Source organism: Lutra lutra, chromosome 2, assembly GCF_902655055.1.
Source record: "Lutra lutra chromosome 2, mLutLut1.2, whole genome shotgun sequence".
NCBI lineage: Eukaryota > Metazoa > Chordata > Mammalia > Carnivora > Mustelidae > Lutra > Lutra lutra.
The window spans coordinates 174,508,512-174,530,573 of record NC_062279.1 but is presented as its reverse complement, the minus strand read 5'-3'; the positions used below and the strand labels follow the sequence as shown (position 1 = coordinate 174,530,573).

The window sequence follows — 22,062 nt, the reverse complement described above, 5'->3', positions numbered from 1 at the left end:
AAAGAAAAGTTTGGTGAAGAGCCACGAGCTGTATCAGGAAGACCAAATATCAAGGCCTACAATTAAGGACTCAAGGCTAGTTAATGCTCAAGGTCACCTTGTGACCTGGACAGGCTTAGGATTGTCCTTTATCTGTATGACAGCATCTCTTCCCCTCAGACTTGTTTGCCTCCTGATGTCTCCTCCCAGGTGTTGCAATTTCTCCTCTTTTTGGTGTTTCTAAAACAAGTGCACAAACCCTTATTATTTTTTTTTTAATTTTATTTATTTGACAGAGAGAGAGATCACAAGTAGACAAAGAGGCAGGCAGAGTGAGAGGGGAAGCAGGCTCCCTGCTGAGCACAGAGCCCCATGTGGGGCTCGATCCCTGGACCCTGAGATCATGACCTGAGCCAAAGGCCGAGGCTTAGCCCACTGAGCCACCCAGGTGTCCACAAACCCTTACTATTTTTAACCCACAGTATCTGCTTTCTGTTCTGTTCCGTAGCTTGTTGTTTGCTCATTAGAAATATTTTATATTGGGTTGAATGATCTGAAATGCCTTTATGTAGGCCAGAAACCATCAAATCTGAGCAATGGTTCAAACCTAATAGATCCTGGGGCATCTGGGTGGCTCAGTCGGTTGAGGGTCGGAAGCTTGATTTCAGCTCAGGTCATGATCTTGGGCTCCTGGGATGGAGCCCCACGACCAACCAGCTTCCAGTTCCGGGAGTCTGCTTGTCCCCCCTTCTCTCTGCTCCTCCCTTGCTCTTGTGCACACGCGTGGACATGTGCTCTCTCTCTCTCAGATAAATAAAGGAATCTTTAAAACAACAACAACAACCTAATAGATCCTGTGGACACTGAAAATGTTCCATACATTGGGTTAGGATAGGGAGAGATAGGTGTTAACATAGGAAGAAAGGATTCCCAGACTGATGGATGCCTTCTTGCTTTACGCAAAAATAGCTCATTTAAATCACCCCCTGAAAGATTTTCTGAAGGAGCAGATGCTTTGAAGTATTACCTATGTTCCACCTGTCCTTGCTCAATTTTCACTGGAAGATCCCAGAATCATTTAGCACCCAAACATTCCCAAGGATACTTAAGAATGGTCTCCTTCTGGGGAAGTTTCAGGCCACCACCTGACTCCCAGCTTCTGGAAGGAATCACAGGGGAGTCTGGGACAGCCTTCACCTGAGGTGGTCTTAGTTGCTCTTTGTGGGCTTTTCTGGGGCTGGAATTCCAATAGAAAGACTTGAAAACTGCTTTTTTTTTTTCTGATTTGATACAAAAGCAATCATTTGAACCCAAAGGCGGCATTCTTAGCTCTATTCTGATCTGTCCCTTAATCCCCTATTAACCTCAGTAATTTCATTCACAAAAACCGCAGCGATCCATACGTCTCTTCAGGGCTGTTGGGCCCTCTGATGTGAAAACTGTAAAGCACTGAACAAGCCAGATTCCAAGTCACAAACTAGCTGCCTCGCACATACGATGTTATCAGACACTAAAGGGAAGAGATGGCATCGGGAAGCGCTTATTACATCAGTCATCCTAGGAACAAAAAATGGAGAAGGGGATTTCAAGACAGATGTTCTAGTGCCTAGTTCAGTGACAATATGAAAGTGATGTAACCTATGATAAAATCTTGGTTGCATCGGCATTTTGAGAAATGAGGACCGCTTAGTAGACAACAGACAACATACATTTGCAATCACTTCTAAGAAACTTTTCCAGAGACACGCATATGTAGTTACATGCACACATGTGTGGTCATGCCCCAAGGTGACCTTCGTATTCACAGTGTGTCTTTCACCTTTGCTGCTATTTGCAGAGGCTATCGAGGTATCTAGGGTTATCTTTGCTCTGGACTGAAGACCGCTCTCCACTCTTCTGTGGGGACTGTGGGGGAGGGGCTTCGTGTGGCCCTTAGGGTTATAGCTTGATCCTGTTTGCCAAGTAAAAAGGTAAAAAGTATTGCTCCGAGTTAGTGAGTTAGGCATAGATCTTGATGGAACAGAGATATCTAGGTGTGTCCTTTGGTCTGACACTCATAAAGGAGGTCTACTGGGAAAACTAAAATGGGGTGCAGGAGTTCAGCCTGGGCCCTTCAACCTTGCACAATAGTCCTTGTGCGATTTTCAAGGTTACCCTCTATCTTGTACAAGGCCATCTACCTTTGGAATGATTGATTTAAGGGAGCTTCAACCTTTGTTCTTTAGGTTCAGTAGCTTAAAGGGAAAGTCAGCCTCTTTTTCTTTCTGAACCAGCTATCAGGGCCTGATGTCACTGAGAGACAGCCAGGGGCCGAATATCTCGTTCTGTTCCTCCTGTCCTCTAATGTAGCAGCTTTCTTGGATGCCTCTGGAAGACCAGACTCAGATAAGTTCTCTGAATGATAGGAAGCAAATAAGATAGCGGGCACAACTTTAGAAACAAGATGTAAGTGGGGGTAGAGGTCAGGAGGACATGGCGGGACGCTTGTGGAGGGCACAGGTTGAAGACGGAATAACAAACCTAGCACATCATACATGTCCGTATTTAAGGACCCCCTGCATTCTTTGTCAAAAGCTAAATTTCCAAATCCGTGCATGATTTTAGTCACATTGTGGTGGAAATATCTTCATGGGAACTCTGAACATGATTATTGTTAAAATTATTTCATAAAGAATCAAATAAAAACTGTTAAAGAAAATTTATTTTATAATTCCACAACCAGGGCACCTGGGTGGCTCAGTGGGCTAAGCCTCTGTCTTTGGCTCTGGTCATAATCTCAGGGTCCTGGGATCAGCCCACATTGGGCTCTCTGCTCAGCGGGGAGCCTCTTCCTCCTCTCTCCCGGCCTGCCTCTCTGCCTACTTGTGATCTCTGTCTGTCAAATAAATAAATAAAATCTTAAAGCAAAACAAAACAAAAAACCCATGGTTTTAACATTGTTACAGAATTCTAATTTCAATGATATTATTACTAAATTCAACTAATGCTTGAGTCAGAGTCTAAACTGGCAATGCAGAGGGGAAAAGAGGTCTAGAATAAAGCTCATTCATTAATTAAGTGAAGCCTCTGTGGGTTTCCCCAGATATTGGAAGGGAGCTTAGAATAAATCAATAGCAGCAAATTGATGCTTAACTAAAGTTCAATTTCCTTGCCCAAGGAGAACACTGATGAGCCAACTCTCCAGAGGTCGGAATGGTATTTTCAGCTTCCTGTTATTATTACATTAACAATTGGGATCTTGTTGGTAATTTTTTCATGCAAAAGGACCATATTTTAGAGTATAATCGAAGCTAAAATGTCCAGGATGAGTGACTTGCAGCTTTTCTTGAGGATTTAGGAAGGAAGGGTTAAAGACAGTCAATGCAGAAGCCACTGTGGAAGTTACAAATAACACCATTATTCCAATAATGAAAATAAAACCTACTAGTTTTAGGCCCGGCAACAAAGGCAGATTTCCCTTGAATCCCTCACTTGCGTGGGTCCCTATAAAATGTTCTAGGTGGGTTGGAAGCCAGGTTGTATTTAGAAGCATTTTTTTTAAAAGATTTTATTTATTTATTTGACAGACAGAGATCACAAGTAGGCAGGCAGGCAGAGAGGAGGAAGTAGGATCCCTGCTGAGCAGAGAGCCCGATGTAGGGCTCGATCCCAGGACCCCGGGATCATGACCCGAGCCGAAGGCAGAGGCTTTAACCCACTGAGCCACCCAGGCGCCCCTGTGTCCATACTTTTAGAGGTATTTTCTCACAGAGGGTCCCCCAGGTTGTATGTTTCAGGCCCACGCATTGTAGAACCGTGCCTGGCCTATGAGCTTCTCGAGGGCAGACTATCTGTCTTGTTCACAATTGTACAGAGAGAAACCTAGAGAAAAGCCTGGCATAGAATCCTTGCTGAGTGAATACCCAGTAGGGATCAGCTAGTTAGCTGGTCACCTGACAGACGATATTGGTCATGCATAGCCCCTGCGAAGCAGATGTCATTTTTTCCATTTTGGAAAAGAAACTGAAATTCACAGAGGCTGAACATGGGGAAAGCTAGTATTTGAACCCAGGCATCTCTGATCCCTTACCAAACCATCCTGCTTTCTGTATGTCCCATCAGCTCTTTTTTTTTTTTTTTTAATTTACTTATTGAGAGAGAGAGAGCATGAGAGACAGAGAGAGAGAGCACGTGAGCAGTGGGAAGGAGCAAAGGGAGAGGGAGAAGCAGACGCCCCACTGAGCAGAAAGCCTGATGCAGGACTCAATCCTGGGACCCTGAGATCATGAACTGAGCCGAAGGCAGATGCTTAACTGACTGAGCCACCCTGGTGCCCCATCCCATCACTTCTAAATTTTGAAGCAGTTGGGGACCATTGGACACGAACCACAACATACTGTTTTAAAGTTATATGTTAAATTAATTTCTGCTGTACTTGATTAGAATTGATTAAAAGAGCTGAAGAGTGATAGAATGAGGCTATTGTAGCCTACTCTCACATGCTGAGAAGATATCTATTATGTCTGAAATTCAGGATCACCTACAAAGGTCAAGGAGGACTTGCCAGGAAATTTGGGGTTTTCAGAAAGCCATGTGGTTGTCCAAGTGCCCAGCATGGCATGGAACATTCGTGTGTAATTCCCTGGGCTTCTTTCTGAGAACCAGCAAAGTTGGCATTAGATATTGTCCTCACTGGTGTCAGAGGCTAAATGAGCCCCTAGGGACCACGTCCACACTTGACCATCTTGACTGAGGATCCAGATCTTTACATTGTTGTAAATGTTAAAACCAAGATGGGAAGAGAGCATTCCCCACAGCACAATTTCCGAGAAAATCACAATGAAATGGTCCTTAAAGATGAGTGACTTTCATGATCAAATAGAACGGAACAGTGATTAAATTACAGAACCATAGAAAATGAATCATATAAATAGTCATAAGAACTAATACGGATCTCGTGCCCGATGTGCTGGGCACTGTTCTAAAGTGCTTCCCACGTACTATCTCATTTAATCCTCGTTCAAGAGAATTATGGTAGGTATACTAAGCATTCTACTTTAGAGGAGAGGAGACCAAGGGGGAAGATGGTTAAATAAATAACCTGTCCAGTTTCACAAACCAAGTCAGCATGCTGTATTGCTCCAAGTTCTTTTTTTCTTTTTTTAAAAGATTTTATTTATTTTACAGAGAGAGAGAGAGATCACAAGTAGGCAGAGAGGCAGGCAGAGAGAGAGAGGGGAGGAAGCAGGCTCCCTGCTGAGCAGAGAGCCCGATGCGGGGCTCGATCCCAGGACCTGGGATCATGACCTGAGCTGAAGGCAGAGGCCTTAACCCACTGAGCCACCCAGGCGCCCCTCTTTTTTTTTTTTTTTTTTTTTTTTTTTTACTTTTTTAAGATTTTATTTATTTATTTGACAGAGAAAGAAAGACAGCAAGAGGGAACACAAGCAGGGGGAGTAGGACTGGGAGAAGTAGGCTCCCTACTGAGCAGGGAGCCTGATGGGGGACTCAATCCCAGGACCCTGGGATCATGACCTAAGCCGAAGGCAGACACTTAATGACTGAGCCACCCAGGCACCCTATTGCTCCAAGTTCTGTGCTCTTGCCTGCTACGTTGGGTTAGAAGATGGACCTGAGACTTGGCCCTGGACCTGGACCTTGAACTTGACCCAACCTTCAAAAATCTCCTCTTTGTGGATGAGATGCCCAAGCCCAAGACATAAGTGACTTGCCCAAGGTCTCAGGAGCAAAGCTAGAATTAGAATAAAGTCTTTCGGCTTCCTCATTTGCTGTCATTTCTAGGACATTACACACCTTAATCTGTATGCCTTCGAAGCATACTTTTATGCCATAGACACAGAGGCCCCAAAACAAGGGCCAGCATGCCCTGAAAGCCATGTGACAGTTTTTGGGTCCCAACGACACTCTCAGGGAAGAGCTGAGCTTCGAGTCCTGGCATTGATGACACCGTCATGCACCCTTACCAGCTGGGACACCACAGCAGTACCCAGACAAACCAAGAATTCACCAGTGTTACCTTCTGCTTAATTTTTTCCCTCCCTTATAGAAATTACACACACAGCAAAAGCAAGTTACAAAATATCATTTGACCTCTTTCCTGCAATCCACAGCTATTATGATGTCCTCTTCACTCTGCATTCATTCACACTGACTAATTGTTTAAATTCAAGTCTACAAATACTTATTTAACATATACAGAGCACTTTGGTAGGCATTCAGAAAAAAAAAAAAAAAACGTTAACAAGATAGCTCCTAGCTTCAGATGAACTATGGGAAATAGGATGAACTATAGGAAATAATAGGAAAGAGAAGGGCAGATAGGGATAAAAGCAGGATATTTTTCGATTTCAATTAATCAGAGATGATAATCAAAACTTAATGTAAGAATATGATGCAAATTTTGTAAGAGAAATAACTGTATGTATGTGTTCATAGGCACATAGAAAAGTATTTGGACATTGGTGTGGGGCTGGGAAGCAAGGAAAAAGGAGACTGTTCATTTTTGACTTTATGTCTCTCTGTATTGCTTGAGTGTTTTGCAGTAAAAATGCATTCTTTTTATAATTTATTTATTTAAGATTTTATTTATTTATTTATTTATTTATTTATTTATTTATTTGTCAGAGAGAGAGAGAGTGCACAAACAGGGGGAGCGGCAGGCAGAGGGAGAAGCAGGCTCCCCACTGAGCAAGGAAGCCTGATGACCCTGAGACCATGACCTGAGCCCAAGGCAGACACTTTACCCACTGAGCTGCCCAGGTGTCCCTATTTTTGTAGTTTAAAAAAGTCAAATGTTTTCTGTCCGCTAATTTAATTGTTATACGCTGTTACTCTTTAGTTTATCTAAAGTTCCAAAAATCTCAAAGGAAAAAACAGAAACTTAAGTAAAAAATTGTTATTCTAGGGGTACCTGGCTGGCTCATTGGCTCAGGTCACGATCTTGGGGTCCTGGGATGAAGCCCTGTATCACACTCTTTGCTCACCCTGGAGTCTGCTTGTCCTTCTCCCTCTGCTCCTCTGCCCCTACTCGTGCTCTCTCTCTCAAATAAATTAAAAAAAATTTTTTTTCTTAATTACTTAAAAATATTTTAGGCTTTTAATAGATGCCCTTAATTCTGGAAATTGCAGTGGTTTGTGTGTGTGTGTTTTTAAAGATTTTATTTATTTATTTGACAGAGATCACAAGTAGGCAGAGAGGCAGGCAGAGAGAGCGGGGGAAGCAGGCTCCCTGCTGAGCAGAGAGCTTGGTGCAGGGCTTGATCCCAGGACCCTGAGATCACAACTGAGCTGAAGGCAGAGACTTAAGCCACTGAGCCACCCAGGTGCCCCTGGAAATTGCAGTGTTTATCCAATTGCTGAATTATCTGTTACCAATGTCACTCTAGAATGAATTAATAGTCTTATTTATTCATCAGCTGGTTTGAGAAATATTTATACAAAGAAGAACTAAACTAACAACTAAGGAGAGCATGGTGGAAAACTTGATGAAAATACTTTAAGGGGTGCCTGGGTGGCTCAGTGGGTTAAGCCTCTGCCTTCGGCTCAGGTCATGATCTCAGGGTCCTGGGATCGAGCCCTGCATTGGGCTCTCGGCTCAGCGGAGAGCCTGCTTCCCCCTCTCTCTCCACCTGCCTCTCTGCCTCCTTGTGATCTCTCTCTCTGTGTCAAATAAATAAATGAAATCTTTTTTTTTTAAGATTTTATTTATTTATTTGACAGATAGAGATCACAAGGAGGCAGAGAGGCAGGCAGAGAGAGAGAGAGGAGGAAGCAGGCTTCCTGCTGAGCAGAGAGCCCGATGCTGGGCTCGATCCCAGGACACTGGGACCATGACCGGAGCCGAAGGCAGAGGCTTTAACCCCCTGAGCCACCCAGGCGCCCCAATAAATGAAATCTTTTAAAAAATGTTGTTATTCTAGATTCCATTGTCTATTAAAGAATGCCTTTTTGGGGCGCCTGGGTGGTTCAGTCAGTTAAGTGTCTGCCTTCTTCTCAGGTCATGATAGCAGGGTCCTGGGATCCAGCCCCGCATCAGGCTTCTGCTGAGCAGGTCTGCCTCCTGCTCCCCCAGCTCGTAATCTCTCTGTGTCAAATAAATACATAAAATCTTAGAAAAAAAAAGGGGGGGGGGGAGGATGCCTTTTTACTCCATAGTAGTATGTTGATATTCAAAGGGAAAAGCAGGAGACATGCAATACATATACAGATAACATAAAAGAAGAATGATAGCAGTAAACCCCAGCCCTCTTTTTAGAGATTTAGTCACATAATCTCTGGTCAAGATATGACACTATGAAGAACCCATCAGTACACTGCCCCCAGTACTAAAGATCGGGGTTTCCCCAGCCGGGAGACATCCCCCAAATATTTTCCGGAAGATCGCCCAGGAACCATTTGAATGACGTCAGTGATTCACTCTTTCCTGGTGAAGAAGTTAGAAGGTCCGGATCTTTTCTCCGCCTTCCTACCACTTTTCAGCAGCAGAATCCTTCTTTCATGTTTTTTATTTATTTATTTTGTTTATTTATTTATTTATTTGACAGAGAGATCACAAGCAGGCAGAGAGGCAGGCAGAGAGAGAGAGGGAAGCAGACTCCCTGCCGAGCAGAGAGCCCGATGCGGGGCTCGATCCCAGGACCCTGAGATCATGACCTGAGCCGAAGGCAGCGGCTTAACCCACTGAGCCACCCAGGCGCCCCACCTTCTTTCATGTTTAATGGCTTAATGACTCCCTCTTCTTCGAACATAGACTAAATGAGTGTTGAGTTTTCTCAGTAAGATTTTTCATATGCAATTAATTTTTTATATACAAGTAAATGGCTTATTGTACTCTATCAGCAAATGTAAAGTTTTCCTCAGTTCATTTCTTGCATCACATCTAGAACGGCTTTCAGTGTTTATAGTATTTTCTGATCTATAGTTGGGCCAAATTTTCCATGTATGAGAGTGTCCATATCAAATCAAGCTGTTTAAATATGATCATAATGTTATTCTTTGAACATTTATAATTACATTTATTTAAACTCTTGTTAATCATTCACTGAAGTATGACTTTTTCTACTTAATGATTAGAAAAAGTAAATATTGCTCTCTTGAAGATTTTAGAAAATAAACTGTCTTCTATCAATAGGTTTTTTTAAAAATAGAACTCATATCTAACCATGGTATTTTGGTTATGGGATCTGCCTTTGACAATTCTTACCCACAGGCAGTTTTTATCTTTTTATTCAAATTTGATTAGAAATGCCTCTAAGGTCTACGGCCATACCACCCTGAACGCGCCCGATCTCGTCTGATCTCGGAAGCTAAGCAGGGTCGGGCCTGGTTAGTACTTGGATGGGAGAAATGCCTCTAAGGATGCTAGTCTTAACTTGTTGGATCGTTACTTCCTATATTTTGTTAGAGGTGTCTTAGATCTTAAGGGAGATGAGTTGGGATTATAATACAGGTATTATGGATTAACTAATTCAAAGAATAATTGTGTTAACATTTATTTAAACTTCAGATGGTTTTGCCAAGGGCACACAGAAAGGATCGAACATTACTTTAATGGGACACTAAATTTGTGAGCAAATAAAACTCTAGAATCCTGGGGACACATGGGAAATATCATGGTTAATGTATGAGTCAAGGATAAATTTTTTAAAAGATTTTATTTATTTATTTGTCAGAGAGAGAGAGAGAACCAAGCAGGGAGAGTGGCAGGTGGAGGAAGAACAGGCTCCCCGTTGAGCAGGGAGTCCAATGCAGGGCTCGATCCCCGCCCCTGGGATCATGACCCGACCCGAACTGAAGGCAGACTCTTAGTCAACTGAGCCACTCAGCCATCCCAGGGATAAACTATTCATAGATTTTTTTTTGGGGGGGTGGGGGGAAACACGTCGCTGGATGGGTCTGGTCTTTAAATAGGCAAAGTGAAGTTAAATGTCTGTGAGTCAGCATCAATGCAAGTGGCTTCCACAGGCTTCAAGACCATAAATTGTTCTTTTTCACCGAAGCTAGGTAGCTGATTCATGTCATCAAACCTTGTTAGCTTGGATTTGGATGGGTAAGATTTGAATTTTGGCTCTGGCAACTATTGTAGGGTAAAAAAAACACATTTCCACTTCAAAATATTATACTTAGTCTTCAGCTATTGGTGGGGGCTCAGACAGAAGAGGTTTAAAAAATGACATTTAATCTATTTAAACATTTTATTTATTTATTTATTTGAGAGAAGAGAGAGACAGTGAGAGAGAGCATGAGCAAGGAGAAGGTCAGAGGGAGAAGCAGACTCCCCATGGAGCTGGGAGCCTGATGTGGGACTCAATCCCGGGACTCCAGGATCATGACCTGAGCTGAAGGCAGTCGCTTAACCAACTGAGCCACCCAGGCGCCCGACATTTAATCTATTTAAATGTACCTGTGAAACACTGCAGCCCTCTTGTTCAAGAAAGTAGTTGCAGCATACTAGTCCTGTTGGCAAAGAAGTCTTGGCTATTAATCATGTGAATGGTGGCTTTTTCACATCATTGCTGTGTCTTGAATTTCAACACTAAATTTTGGTTAGGAATTGTAATAGGGCCTTTAAGAAGTGTACTACATAAAGACAATTGTTTTCTTTTAAAATAAAAATAATCTCTTTACTTCTTTTATTTTTTAAATTTTTAAAAAATATTTATTTATTTATTGGGCAGACAGAGATCACAAGTAGGCAGAGAGGCAGGTGGAGAGAGAGAGAGGAGGAAGCAGGCTCCCCGCTGAGCAGAGAACCCGATGCGGGGCTCGATCCCAGGACCCTGAGATCATGACCTGAACCCAAGGCAGAGGCTTACCCCACTGAGCCACCCAGGCACCCACTTCTTTTATTTATTTTTTTTACTTTTAATTGTGGAAATGTTCATAATGTGTAAAAATGGAAAGAATACTATAGTGAGTCTTCATGAACACATTTCTCAGTTTCAAGTGTCTTTAATATTCTGCAACTTGTTTCAGGATGGTCTTTTGATGTAAAATTTTTTAGTAGAAACAGGCATACATTATTGATTTGCTTGTTTTGAAAAGACTACGTGTTAATGCCAGAATCCATATCCATGCCGGTGTGTGTGTGTGTGTGTGTGTGTGTGTGTGTGTGTGTGTGTGAAATTCAATTTTATTCAACGGCAGTTTTAAATCCTTTCTAAGACAAGGTAGAGCTTCCTTAAATAGAAAATAACCAATTGAACTATTTATTGGATACTTAACACATACCCAGCCTGGTGTGAGCTTCTCTGAGGGAATGATGCCAAGAAATATTAAGACATCATTCCACAAAGAGGTAGAAAAATAGGGAATAAATCAAGTTTTATCCCAGGCTCAGGAACACATTGGTGAGGCCTTGACCTTGAGCACAGTTTCCCAAGATTTCTTGTCCTGAAAGCCTCTTTCACAGTATTAAGCAATCTCTTGAACCCCTGAGGAATTTGAAAAATAATTTCATCATTTGTGTGTGATATACAAAAAAGTGTTGGCATATATTTTATTTTACATAAGCCTGCTTTGTTAAAAATTGTATTGAAAAGTTTATGTTAAATAAATTGAAAATACTCAGAAAGTAAATTATGGATAATTAAGTTGCTCCTATAACATGTGCATAAATGTTAGCATTTTCCCATTTAATAGTGTTACATTATTCAAACTATTTTAATTACATAAGAAAAAGCATTTTATGACACGTTTTAAAATGGCACACTGTGTTTGGTTTTAAGACCAAATGTATTTAACGTGGTGTTTTCCAAGTCTGATACATCCCCCTCTTTGTGCACTTTGTGCAAAGTCATCACTTTAGGTGTAACGAAGATGAAATTTTTTGTTAAATGTTACATGCTTATTTTAAGGGTATTTGACTGGCCTCACGTATTGCAGGAAAAAATTTCATTTCAAAATAAACAGTTTAAAGAAAAACATTTTAGTAAATAATGGTACACGTGGCACTTGGATGTGCTAACAAACCAAAACCAAACCAAAACAAAACAAACCCAAAACCCCAAAACCAAACCCAGCAAAAAAACCCAACATGAAGCCATGTACAAAAAACCCAAACTTTGTTGTGGCATCAAAAATGGATAAAAATTGGGGCGCCTGGGTGGCTCAGTGGGTTGAGCCTCTGCCTTCGACTCAGGTCATGATCCCAGGGTTCTGGGATCGAGCCCCGCATCGGGCTCTCTGCTTGGCCGGGAGCCTGCTTCCCTTCCTCTCTCTCTGCCTCTCTCTCTGCCTGTCTCTCTGCCCACTTGTGATCTCTGTCAAATAAATAAATAAAAATTTAAAAAAATGGATAAAAATTGCTTACGTTTGTTTGAATCCTTGAATTTTGCTTTTGAAAAAGTACAAGCTTTCAAAAAATACAGTTGGTGTTCGGTTCGTGACTAAGTAAGTCTCTGAGAGAAACCCTTGGGGGCAGCTCTTACAAGTGTTTCACCAACAACATGAGCTAGTGGGGCAGTCTTTATTCTCAACGTGTGAAAAGCCAAACTAGACATAAACTAATTTAGACTTTATCTACACAACTTGCAGCTTTGGTGAAAATCTTGAGACGATTTTCTAAAATTGAGGGAACTTTATGTCCCTCATACTAATTCTCTTTCAAAATCCTTGATATTTATGCTTCATGTCTTCAGCCCAGTAGTCTAGTAGAGGTTCATATCAGTGCTTTTCAGGAGAGGAAAAGGAGAGGAATTTTGCCTGCCACTTGCTGGGGCCATTTGGCAATGTCTGGAGACAGTTTTGGTGTCATAAGCCTGGGGACAAGGGAGTTACTATTTTCTAGTGGGGAGAGGCCAAGGAGCGTTCTACATGGCACAGAACACCCCACCACAGAAAAGAATTACTTGACCCGAAGTGTCAACAGTCCTGAGGTTGAGAAATCCTGACACTATGTAAACAGTACATGTCTACGAAAGATAAAAATTTAAAGCAATGAAGTCAAAACTATCATAGAAGCTATTTTGTGGCGTAATAAACGGAATGACTTCCCCTCTTACAAGCAAACTCATCTCCCTCAACTTCTGTGCATGTTTACTTAGGGGCTCTCAGATATTCCCTTTTGAGGGGGGGACCTACAAATTTAAATTTTCATGCATATTGATTGGCTTAAAAATAGAAAGAAAACAGACATCTTAACTGCCTTTACTAATGTGAAAACTTGGGGCTTTGCTGATCTGAGGGATGAGAACAAGGGGGCCATACAGGCTGGAATCCATCTCGAGGGTTTTAAAAACTGAACTTGAAAGAGAGAAATCTTTCTTCTACAGAAGAGAGAAGGATGCCAACCCCCAAGAAGGAAAGGACATGAGAGAGCGAGATAAAGGGCTTCTGACAGTGTTCTCATTGAGTGGTCATTCGTCCTTTGATTTGGTTACTGAGCCAGGGAATCATCCATTCTTGCTAAGCCAACTTGAATTAGGCTCCTGTCCCTCCCAACCAAAAAGTCCTGACTAATATGCCAGTAGATCAACATGGGTAATATTTCAAGAATCAGCAATAATGCAACGAAGTATGAATTTTGAACTCGAGATTGGTTTTTCAATTGCAGGATTTGAGATAGAAATCCTACACTAGGGCTGCCTGGGTGGCTCAGTGGGTTAAGCCTCTGCCTTCAGCTCAGGTCACAATCTCAGGGGTCCTGGGATCGAGTCCCTCATCGGGACTGCCAGGCAGGGAGCCTGCTTCCTCCTCCTCCTCTCTCTCTCTCTGCTTGCCCCTCTGCCTACTTGTGATCTCTCTCTGTCAAATAAATAAAATCTTTAAAAAAAAAAAGAAATCCTACACTACTGACGCAACAAAAATATTACATACATTACATGCTGTAATGTATGTAATATTCTGCGCTCGGTGCTGGAAACACAAAGACAAAGAAGAGCCTCTCCTTTCCAGGAATTCTCAGGTTACTTGGGGAGACGGAAGACTAGCATATGGTATGAGTGCTATGACAGAAGCGAGCCCGTCTTAATTATGGGACCCCTTAGGAGGGACACTAACCCCAACAAGTCAAGAACAACTTGGAGGTGGTGACTGCCTAAACCGAGTCTTGAAGGACATCAGATGGGTCAAGTAGGGAGTCCAAAGGGCATCCTCACAGGATAGAATGTTAGTAAAGGCTGAGTGGGGGAGGAACAATGAGGTAAGACCAAGACACTGCCATTCATGCACTATAGTAGTTAGCATGGGGTACAATGGGCTGGCATTAGTGATGGGCATGGGAGAGTGGCCAGGAAGGAGCCTGGAATAGAGGCCAGGGGTTGTGGGTTGAGTATCTTGGTGAAAAATCAGGACTTTAGTCCCAAAAGCTTTGGAGAGCCACTTAAATGGATTGTATGCAGGGCAGGATGTATGTTAGAAATAATCACTCTGTGCATAAAACATGGAGGATAATAATAGGCACCTGGCAAGGTTGTTGCCAAGATTGCAGATATATTTAAAGCCATGATTACCACACTTAGAGATCGCCAAGTCAACAAATGTACTCTCTCTGTTCCAAATACTCCTCAAAACCCAGAGTGGAGCATCTCTTAGTGGGTATGATTATGGCAGTTCTGTTTTTTGTTGTTTTTTTTTGACCTGAAGCTTAGACTCACTGTAATGTAATCACCAAATCTGCAATAAAGTTGGGATTTAAAGTCCAGGTCAGTCTCGGAACTGACTAGGCCATTCAGGTTTTCTCCAAACCAGGACACTGAAGACTGAAATGGAGTTTTCAAGGTTATCCTGGAACTGGAAAGACCCCAGAGCCACTATGAAATCTTTTATCAGTGTCTGAGGGGTGAGGAATAAAGTTGATTGAGTTTTTTTTTTTTAAGATTTTATTTATTTATTTGACACACAGAGATCACAAGTAGGCAGACAGGGAGGCATAGAGAGAGGGAGGGGGAAGCAGGCTTCCCACTAAGCAGAGAGCCCAATGCAGGGCTCGATCCCAGGACTCTGGGATCATGACCCAAGCCAAAGGCAGAGGCTTTAACCCACTGAGCCACCCAGGCGCCCCAAGTTGATTTTTATATTAGGCTTTTTTTTTTTTTTTAACTCAGTGAAATGTGTGAACTCGGACTCAAAACAAATCCTCAAGAATACTGCTTCTGGGTCACAGGTGGGAAAATAAGGAATAAATACCTGATTACAACATAAAATATCAAATTAATCTTTTCCATGTCAAAGGAAGAACAGAGAAGGAACAAGTTGGAAAAATGAGTTCACCTCGGGCTACCAAACCATTGCAGGATTTCTCTCTGGAGCTCTATGTCACTGGGCTAAGAAGCATATTTCACTTTCTGGCTGATTTCAAGGGACCCCTTACACTCCTTATTTGAGCTAGTGATTTAGAAATTTTAAAGAGATAGGAGGAATTATTTGGAAAAGTCAATAATTAAAAAATGTAATGCCTCAATTTAAAACAATAAAATTTATTTCACTATTGGAGAGTCCGAATTTTGTGTTAAAGGCAGAGTCTGTCTTGAATTAGGGGACAATGAAAAACATCTGAAAATACAGCATTTTATATGTGAAGTTTGAAAGCAATGTCTATTGGTTAGTTACAACTTTTTCCCGTGTATTTTTTTTATCCAATAGCCAGTTTTTAAGTCTTTAAATTAACCACTAAAATATATTGTTCCTGAAAATTCCTATTGTTAACATTTTTCCAGGTAACAGAAAACTTCAACAATTGAGAACATTTTTCTTTATAAGAAGGTTAAATAAACATATATGAGCAAGTATGTGCCTATTTAACTCTAAAAAGATTATATAAAAGACCACCAACAGTAGCTTCCTTGAGGCTGAAATTGTCAGGTGGAGAGGAATAGAGGAATTGAACTTTTTCACTTTATACCCTCTGGTACAATCTGATGTTTCTCAATCTACACAAGCCTGTAGCATATATGAATGCATACATTTTAATAATTTAAAGAACTAGATAAAAGGAACAGTTTTCTAACTTATATATGCACAATCTTCATAGTTAATAGCTCTATGTTTTCTCCCCTTTAAGGTCTTACTTGCCAAATTACAGTACACCCTCACATCAATCATATGTTCTATAGACAACGCTAATCAGAGATACGTAAATGACCTTGAAGTCATAATACATTTTGTTTATGGCAAAGGCAGATGCGACTGAACCATAGTACAACACCTATGTATAATAGCCTAGCAAGTGCAAAAAGAAAAGAAGGTGGGTAGGTATTTTTGTATGTGCAAATTTAGACCTTGGAGTAATTTTATGTTCCTATACATTTTTTCTACTTCTACACATTTCACATTATATTATCAAAAATTAAATTACTCCTCTGAGCACATTATGAAACAGTACTAATAAACTGTCTTCATTTTCAAAATGTGACAAGTGTCCAGAGTAATTTATTTTCCCCAAGGAAATTATTGGACTCAAGAAGTTAATTCTAGATATTAGTTTCAGTGTGAGGCGAAGTCACTTTAAAATCCCTGAAATATTGCTCTTTTAAAAACATTCTTAATAAAGACATTTGGTGTTTAATTATGTTGTCATCTATAAATTAATTCATGTAATCCCACTAAGCTTCAGTTTCCTTATCTTTAAAATGAGGATACTAATAGGACCTAGTTCACAAAGTTATTATGAGGATTAACTGTGATAATGCATACAGAATGCTTAATATTGTCTTTGGTACACAGTAAGCATCCAACCAATATTTGCTATTATTTTGCTTACATTTTCACTGCTTTAGTAACTTTAACATCTCACAACATTAACTCTAGCTTTTAAAACCAAGTGGAGAATATTCTTCCCAGTTTTTATATTACTAGTGTAATTTTACCTCCTAGAACAGTTAGCCTCATCTTTTCTGCCATGTAACACAGATAAAACCAACTGTGAAGTGCATTTTTCTCCATTCCTGTGTTTAACACGGATCAGTTAGTTAACATGTATTTAGCTTATTACTGCTAAGTATCACTAAGAATAACAATACTAACAACAAAGGGTGACTGGAAAAGGTCAAGCTGTAAAAAATTTCTGAAATGGTTACACATTGTCAGAAAAGGGTTTCAGCAACTAGATTTCTAAAGTACTGGTTTTTCACCGAATGAAAGGAAACTCATATTCTCACACTCTAAGTCTACTTGTAGATTTTAAGAGTTAAAAAAATTTTTTTTTAATTTTGCAGGTCATTTTTATTTATTTATTTTTTAAAGATTTTTGTTTATTGACAGACAAAGATCACAAGTAGGCAGAGAGGCAGGCCGAGAGAGAGTGGGAAGCAGGCTCTCCGCTGAACGGAGAGCCCGATGTGGGGCTTGATCCCAGGACCCTGAGATCATGACCTGAGCCCAAGGCAGAGGCTTTAACCCATTGAGCCACCCCGGCACCCCCAAGAGTTAAAAAAGTTTTTAAAGCACAACCCTTAAGGACAATAATCGGCTTAACACATTACTAAGAGCTTAGATACAAAAAGCTCGACCTTAAATGTGAAATTAGAGGCTAGAACTTGTGAGTTAGGCTACCATGAGTTGAGTTGTTGTCAATAAAAAGAATTATTTAAACACAAGATATATTTCTTAGCATTTCTTTTTAACTCCTGCCCCTTACATTCGGAAGCTCTAACATGAAGCCAGCTTACAGGTGGTACGGTACCTTGATTAGGTTGTGTCCCACAGTGTAGACAGCTGCTAAGTTTCCCTTCTCTCCAGGAGCATGCATACCTGTCCCGTACCCATGCCAAGTGACTAGATACGGATTATGAATTGTAATCCAGTATTTGACACGGTCCCCAAACGTCTGGAAACAGTAGGTGGCATAGTCATTGAAGATATCTGTTATGGTTTCATTTTTCCACCCCCCATATTTTTCTTGTAGCGCCAGAGGCAAATCCCAGTGGTATAAAGTAACTACAGGTTCAATGTTTCTCAGTACTAAAGCATCGAGAAGAGCATTGTAGTACTGGACACCTTTTGCATTGGCAACTGCCGCTATTCCACCAGGGAAAAGCCTTGGCCAGGAAATTGAAAACTGATAAAAAGAAACTCCAATAAAATCCAGGGCTGATAAATCTTTTTCCAGAAAGTTGTAACTGTCACTGGAACTATTCGTGCTGTTGACATTTTTAAGGTGTGTTTGGATGAAATGATCCCATATAGAGGGTCCTTTTCCATCTGTCTTCCAATTCCCTTCCACTTGAAATGCTCCAGTCCCAACGCCCCAGAAAAAGTTTTTAGGAAAAGTGTCATAGAGAAACAGCTGACTTTCATTTACCCGGCTAAAATGAGGAGTTTTAGACCATACAGCGCTTCCGTCCCCAGACAATCCAGTAACAGCTCGTAGGAGAATAAATGCCGACAGGATGACAGATCTTTGCAGACCACGGTTGCACATTGTTTTCCTGTAGTGTATGTTTCTTTCATGGGCGCTGCAGAAAATCCATTCATTCCCTGGAGATCCAGCCGCACAGCCTGGCTTCGCTGGCTGCTCACTGCCCGCCTGTCTTATCAAACGCTTCAGTAAAAGCTTGTGATTGTAAAGCTCTGTCAATGATTAGCTTGAACTGTGAGCCTTGGGATGGGTCATGGAGAGCGACGTAATTTGCTCGTTTCCTCCTGCCTTACTCTGGGAAAAATGATATGAAAACGCATCACTGACAGTAGTTTGAATGCGTAACTAAAACATAGATAAACAATGACTAAAAATGCCATATTCTCTTTGTAGCTTTTCATGTGACCCAAATCTTTTCTGAATGTTTTGAACACTGTTGAATAAAGTGTATACCTTTCCGATGTTCATGGTTTTTGAGTGGTAATTTTATTATTTCATGTTTCAGGAGAAGCGATACCAATAAGTAGCATTCCTCTAGGCTGATAATCCAGAATGAGGAAATACAATAAGATATGACACTTCTGCAGAAATTATAACACATCTAAGGATAATCTTATCAAATGCTACCTATCTTAAGAAAATTATAAAAATGTATTCAAAATTTGAGAGAAATGAATGAAGCAGTATATAGCAGTTTCTGAATGGAAACACTGAATACTTTCTCATTTAATTTATACATTTAAATGCACTTTCAACCTAAATCCTCTAATCCCAAACTGGAGTTTAACAAAAATATTGTGAAAGTTCACTTGACAAATAAATAGGAAATAATTACAAAGAAGAAAAAAAAAAAGAAAGGAAAAACCCTAAAAGGGGCATCTGGGTGGCTTAGTCATTATGGGTCTGCCTTCAGCTCAGCTCGTGATCCCAGCGTCCTGGGATGGAGCCCTGCATCGGGCTCCCAGCTCAAGCAGGAAGCCTGCTTCTCCCTCTCCCACCTACCCACCCCGCCCCTGCCGCTTGTGTTCCCTCTCTTGCTGTCTCTTGTTCTCTGTCAATTCAATAAATGGATGGAATCTTTAAAAAAAGAAAAAACCCTGAAAAAGAAAATAGTGAAGGCACAGATTACCTTTAGATATGAAAACATGAAAAAAAAAAAGCACAACTTAAACAGCATGATTTTGGAATAAGAATGAATAGAACGATAATACTGTCCAGAATCCATAGCCTCCAGATAACTTTCTAAAAATTTAGTCTTTTAAATATTTGAAGTATCCCATAATAATGAATGGTAGAGTGTTTAACAGTTTTAGCCTCTGGACTCAGACTGCGTGGGTTTAAATATAGCTGTGTGACTGGGGACAAGTTACTTAACCTCTCTGCACCCCAGTTTCCGAGTTATGTAAGAAAAGGGATAATACTGGTATCTACAGCATGGATGATTGTGAGAATTAAGTGAGTTAGTACATGGAAAGCACTTGGAAGAGACGCTGACCCATAATAAGGGCTCAACGAGCATTCTTATTTCTATGAGAAAAGGAAGGATTATTCAGAAAGTGACGCTAAGATTCAGCGTGAAAGATGCTATATTCTGGCTCCCGCCCACACCTTGAACTTCATTCCTCTTCAGTTAGCTACATGTAGAATGCGTCCCATCAGCCATAACAAACCACGTTGAGTTCGCTGGACATATGTGGAGGGCTCACGTCTTCTGTCTTGATATGTGATTCTTTGCCAGGATGTGTGCCCCCTTCCTTTAGCTCATGTCCATGGTACCTGCTCTAGCAAGACTCTCCGGTTCCCTTGGGGCGCCTGGGTGGCTCAGTGGGTTAAAGCCTCTGCCTTCGACTCTGGTCATGATCCCAGAGTCCTGGGATCGAGCCCCACATCGGGCTCTGTGCTCAGCAGGGAGCCTGCTTCCTCCTCTTTCTCTCTCTGCCTGCCTCCCTGCCTACTGTGATCTCTGTCTGTCAAATAAATAAAATCTTTTAAAAAAAAAAAAGACTCTCCGGTTCCCTAGTTTGTTTTGAATTACTTATTTATTTAACTGAAACTTGTGTAAATTACGTATATATTTATCTACTTATGTAAGTGAAGTTTTATATTATTTATTTCTTAAATGAAATCTAAATAAAATCTATTTAAATTACTTATTTCAAAGTATTTAAATCACTTTCTTGTTTATTTAAACACATTACTTCTTGATTAATCCTCTTGTGAAACATCTACACGATCGCTGTAGGTAAAGTCACTGCAGAGTCTTCGCTCCATCTGCGTCTGATCCCAGCTCACTTTGACCGGCACCAACGTTGGCCTTTGCAGTGCCCCTGACTCTCTTCGTTTTGTTCTGGCATTGCTTTCACTGTTTCCTTGACGTCTGTTTCTTCTCATACCTGCCAAGTCTGTATCTGGGTTCCTTTTTGAAGGCGTGATCCAGAAAGTCATAAATCAGACTAAAGCCAGTTGTCTTCCCTTCACCTAATAGGCTCTGGATCCAAATACAAAGGTGACATCTGGTGTCGTTTTGTACTTTTTGGCTAGTTTTTCCCTGAATTTCTGTCTTAGGTACTGTTGTTTTCCCCCGGGCTGAAGTAGTCAGTTGGTCATGAAATTCCTGGTCTGGATGGTAACCACGTCGCTCATGATGGTGGTTGATCCTCAGGCAGCCAGAGAGGAACTAAGACAGTTGGATTTGATATAGATATGTCTCCCTGACCCATGTTCCCGGGGCAGCCCAGACTTCCTCTCTCAGGACACTTCTCACACAATAAATTTATCTGTAACCCCTGTTTGACTTACAGTTCTCTCTTGGTCTCTCTTTTCTAAAAACAAGGGCCATGATTGGTCCCTAGAGAATATCTGGGGCCTCCTAGTCACTAAAGTTGAATGAATGTGCCTGTAGAATGTATACCACTATCACCGCATTTATCACATAATCCTGGAATTGTTTTTCTACTCCACCGGCCTGGAAGAATGTCTCCTATCTGAAATTTTATCATCACTTATCTGAGTAAATGCTTAATCATTAAATGAATGAATGGAGTTGATGCAATTAATTCACTATTTATAAAATATTTTTTCCAGATTTGCTGAGATGCAATTGACATGTAACATTGTATTAGCTTAAATGCACAGTGTAATGATTTGATGTATGTATATATGGTGAGCTGATGACTAAAAATAAAATTTTTATTTTTTTATCTTTATTTATTTATTTTTTAGATTTTATTTATTTATTTGACAGAGAGAGACACAGTAAAAGAGAGAACACAGGCAGGGGGAGTGGGAGAGGGAGAAGCAGGCTTCCCGCCGAGCAGGGATCCTGATGAGGGGCTCCATCCCAGGCCCCTGGGATCATGATCTGAGCTGAAGGCAGACGCTTAACGAGTGAGCCACCCAGGTGCCCCTAAAAATAAAATTTTTAAATGTGATAATTTACTCCTCGCAGATACATTTAATCAAAAATATATATAGTTACAGAAACCTAGGAGAAAAATGGAAGCAAATATTAAATTGCATAAATATATATTTTATGTATAATAGTTTATATATATACTATATATAGTCTTTATATATATAGTTTACATATATAGTTTAAAAACCATAAATACATAGTTTATATAATGATATTTATTTACTTATATATGAGCTCATATAAATAATTTAACTATAATTAAAATATATGAAAAAATTGAAAGGCAAATAACAAACTTGGAAAATATTACAGCAAATCTAGAAGGCAAATGGCCAACTTTTTATTATATAAGTAACTCAGACAAATCAATAAG

At 40.6% G+C, this 22,062-nt stretch overlaps 1 protein-coding gene across 1 annotated transcript in view; it reads right to left on the bottom strand.

Moving 5' to 3' along the window:
• KLB (klotho beta) overlaps positions 1-20,614 on the bottom strand; it is a 37,283-nt gene extending 16,669 nt beyond the window's left edge. The window contains exons 1-2 of the mRNA XM_047719126.1: positions 20,473-20,614; positions 17,600-18,568 (exon numbers count right to left, since the gene is read on the bottom strand). Of these exons, the coding sequence (XP_047575082.1) occupies positions 17,600-18,337 (738 nt within the window). The 5' untranslated portion in view covers positions 18,338-18,568; positions 20,473-20,614. The remainder of the gene's footprint in view (positions 1-17,599; positions 18,569-20,472) is intronic.
• Positions 20,615-22,062: the final 1,448 nt, after the last annotated feature.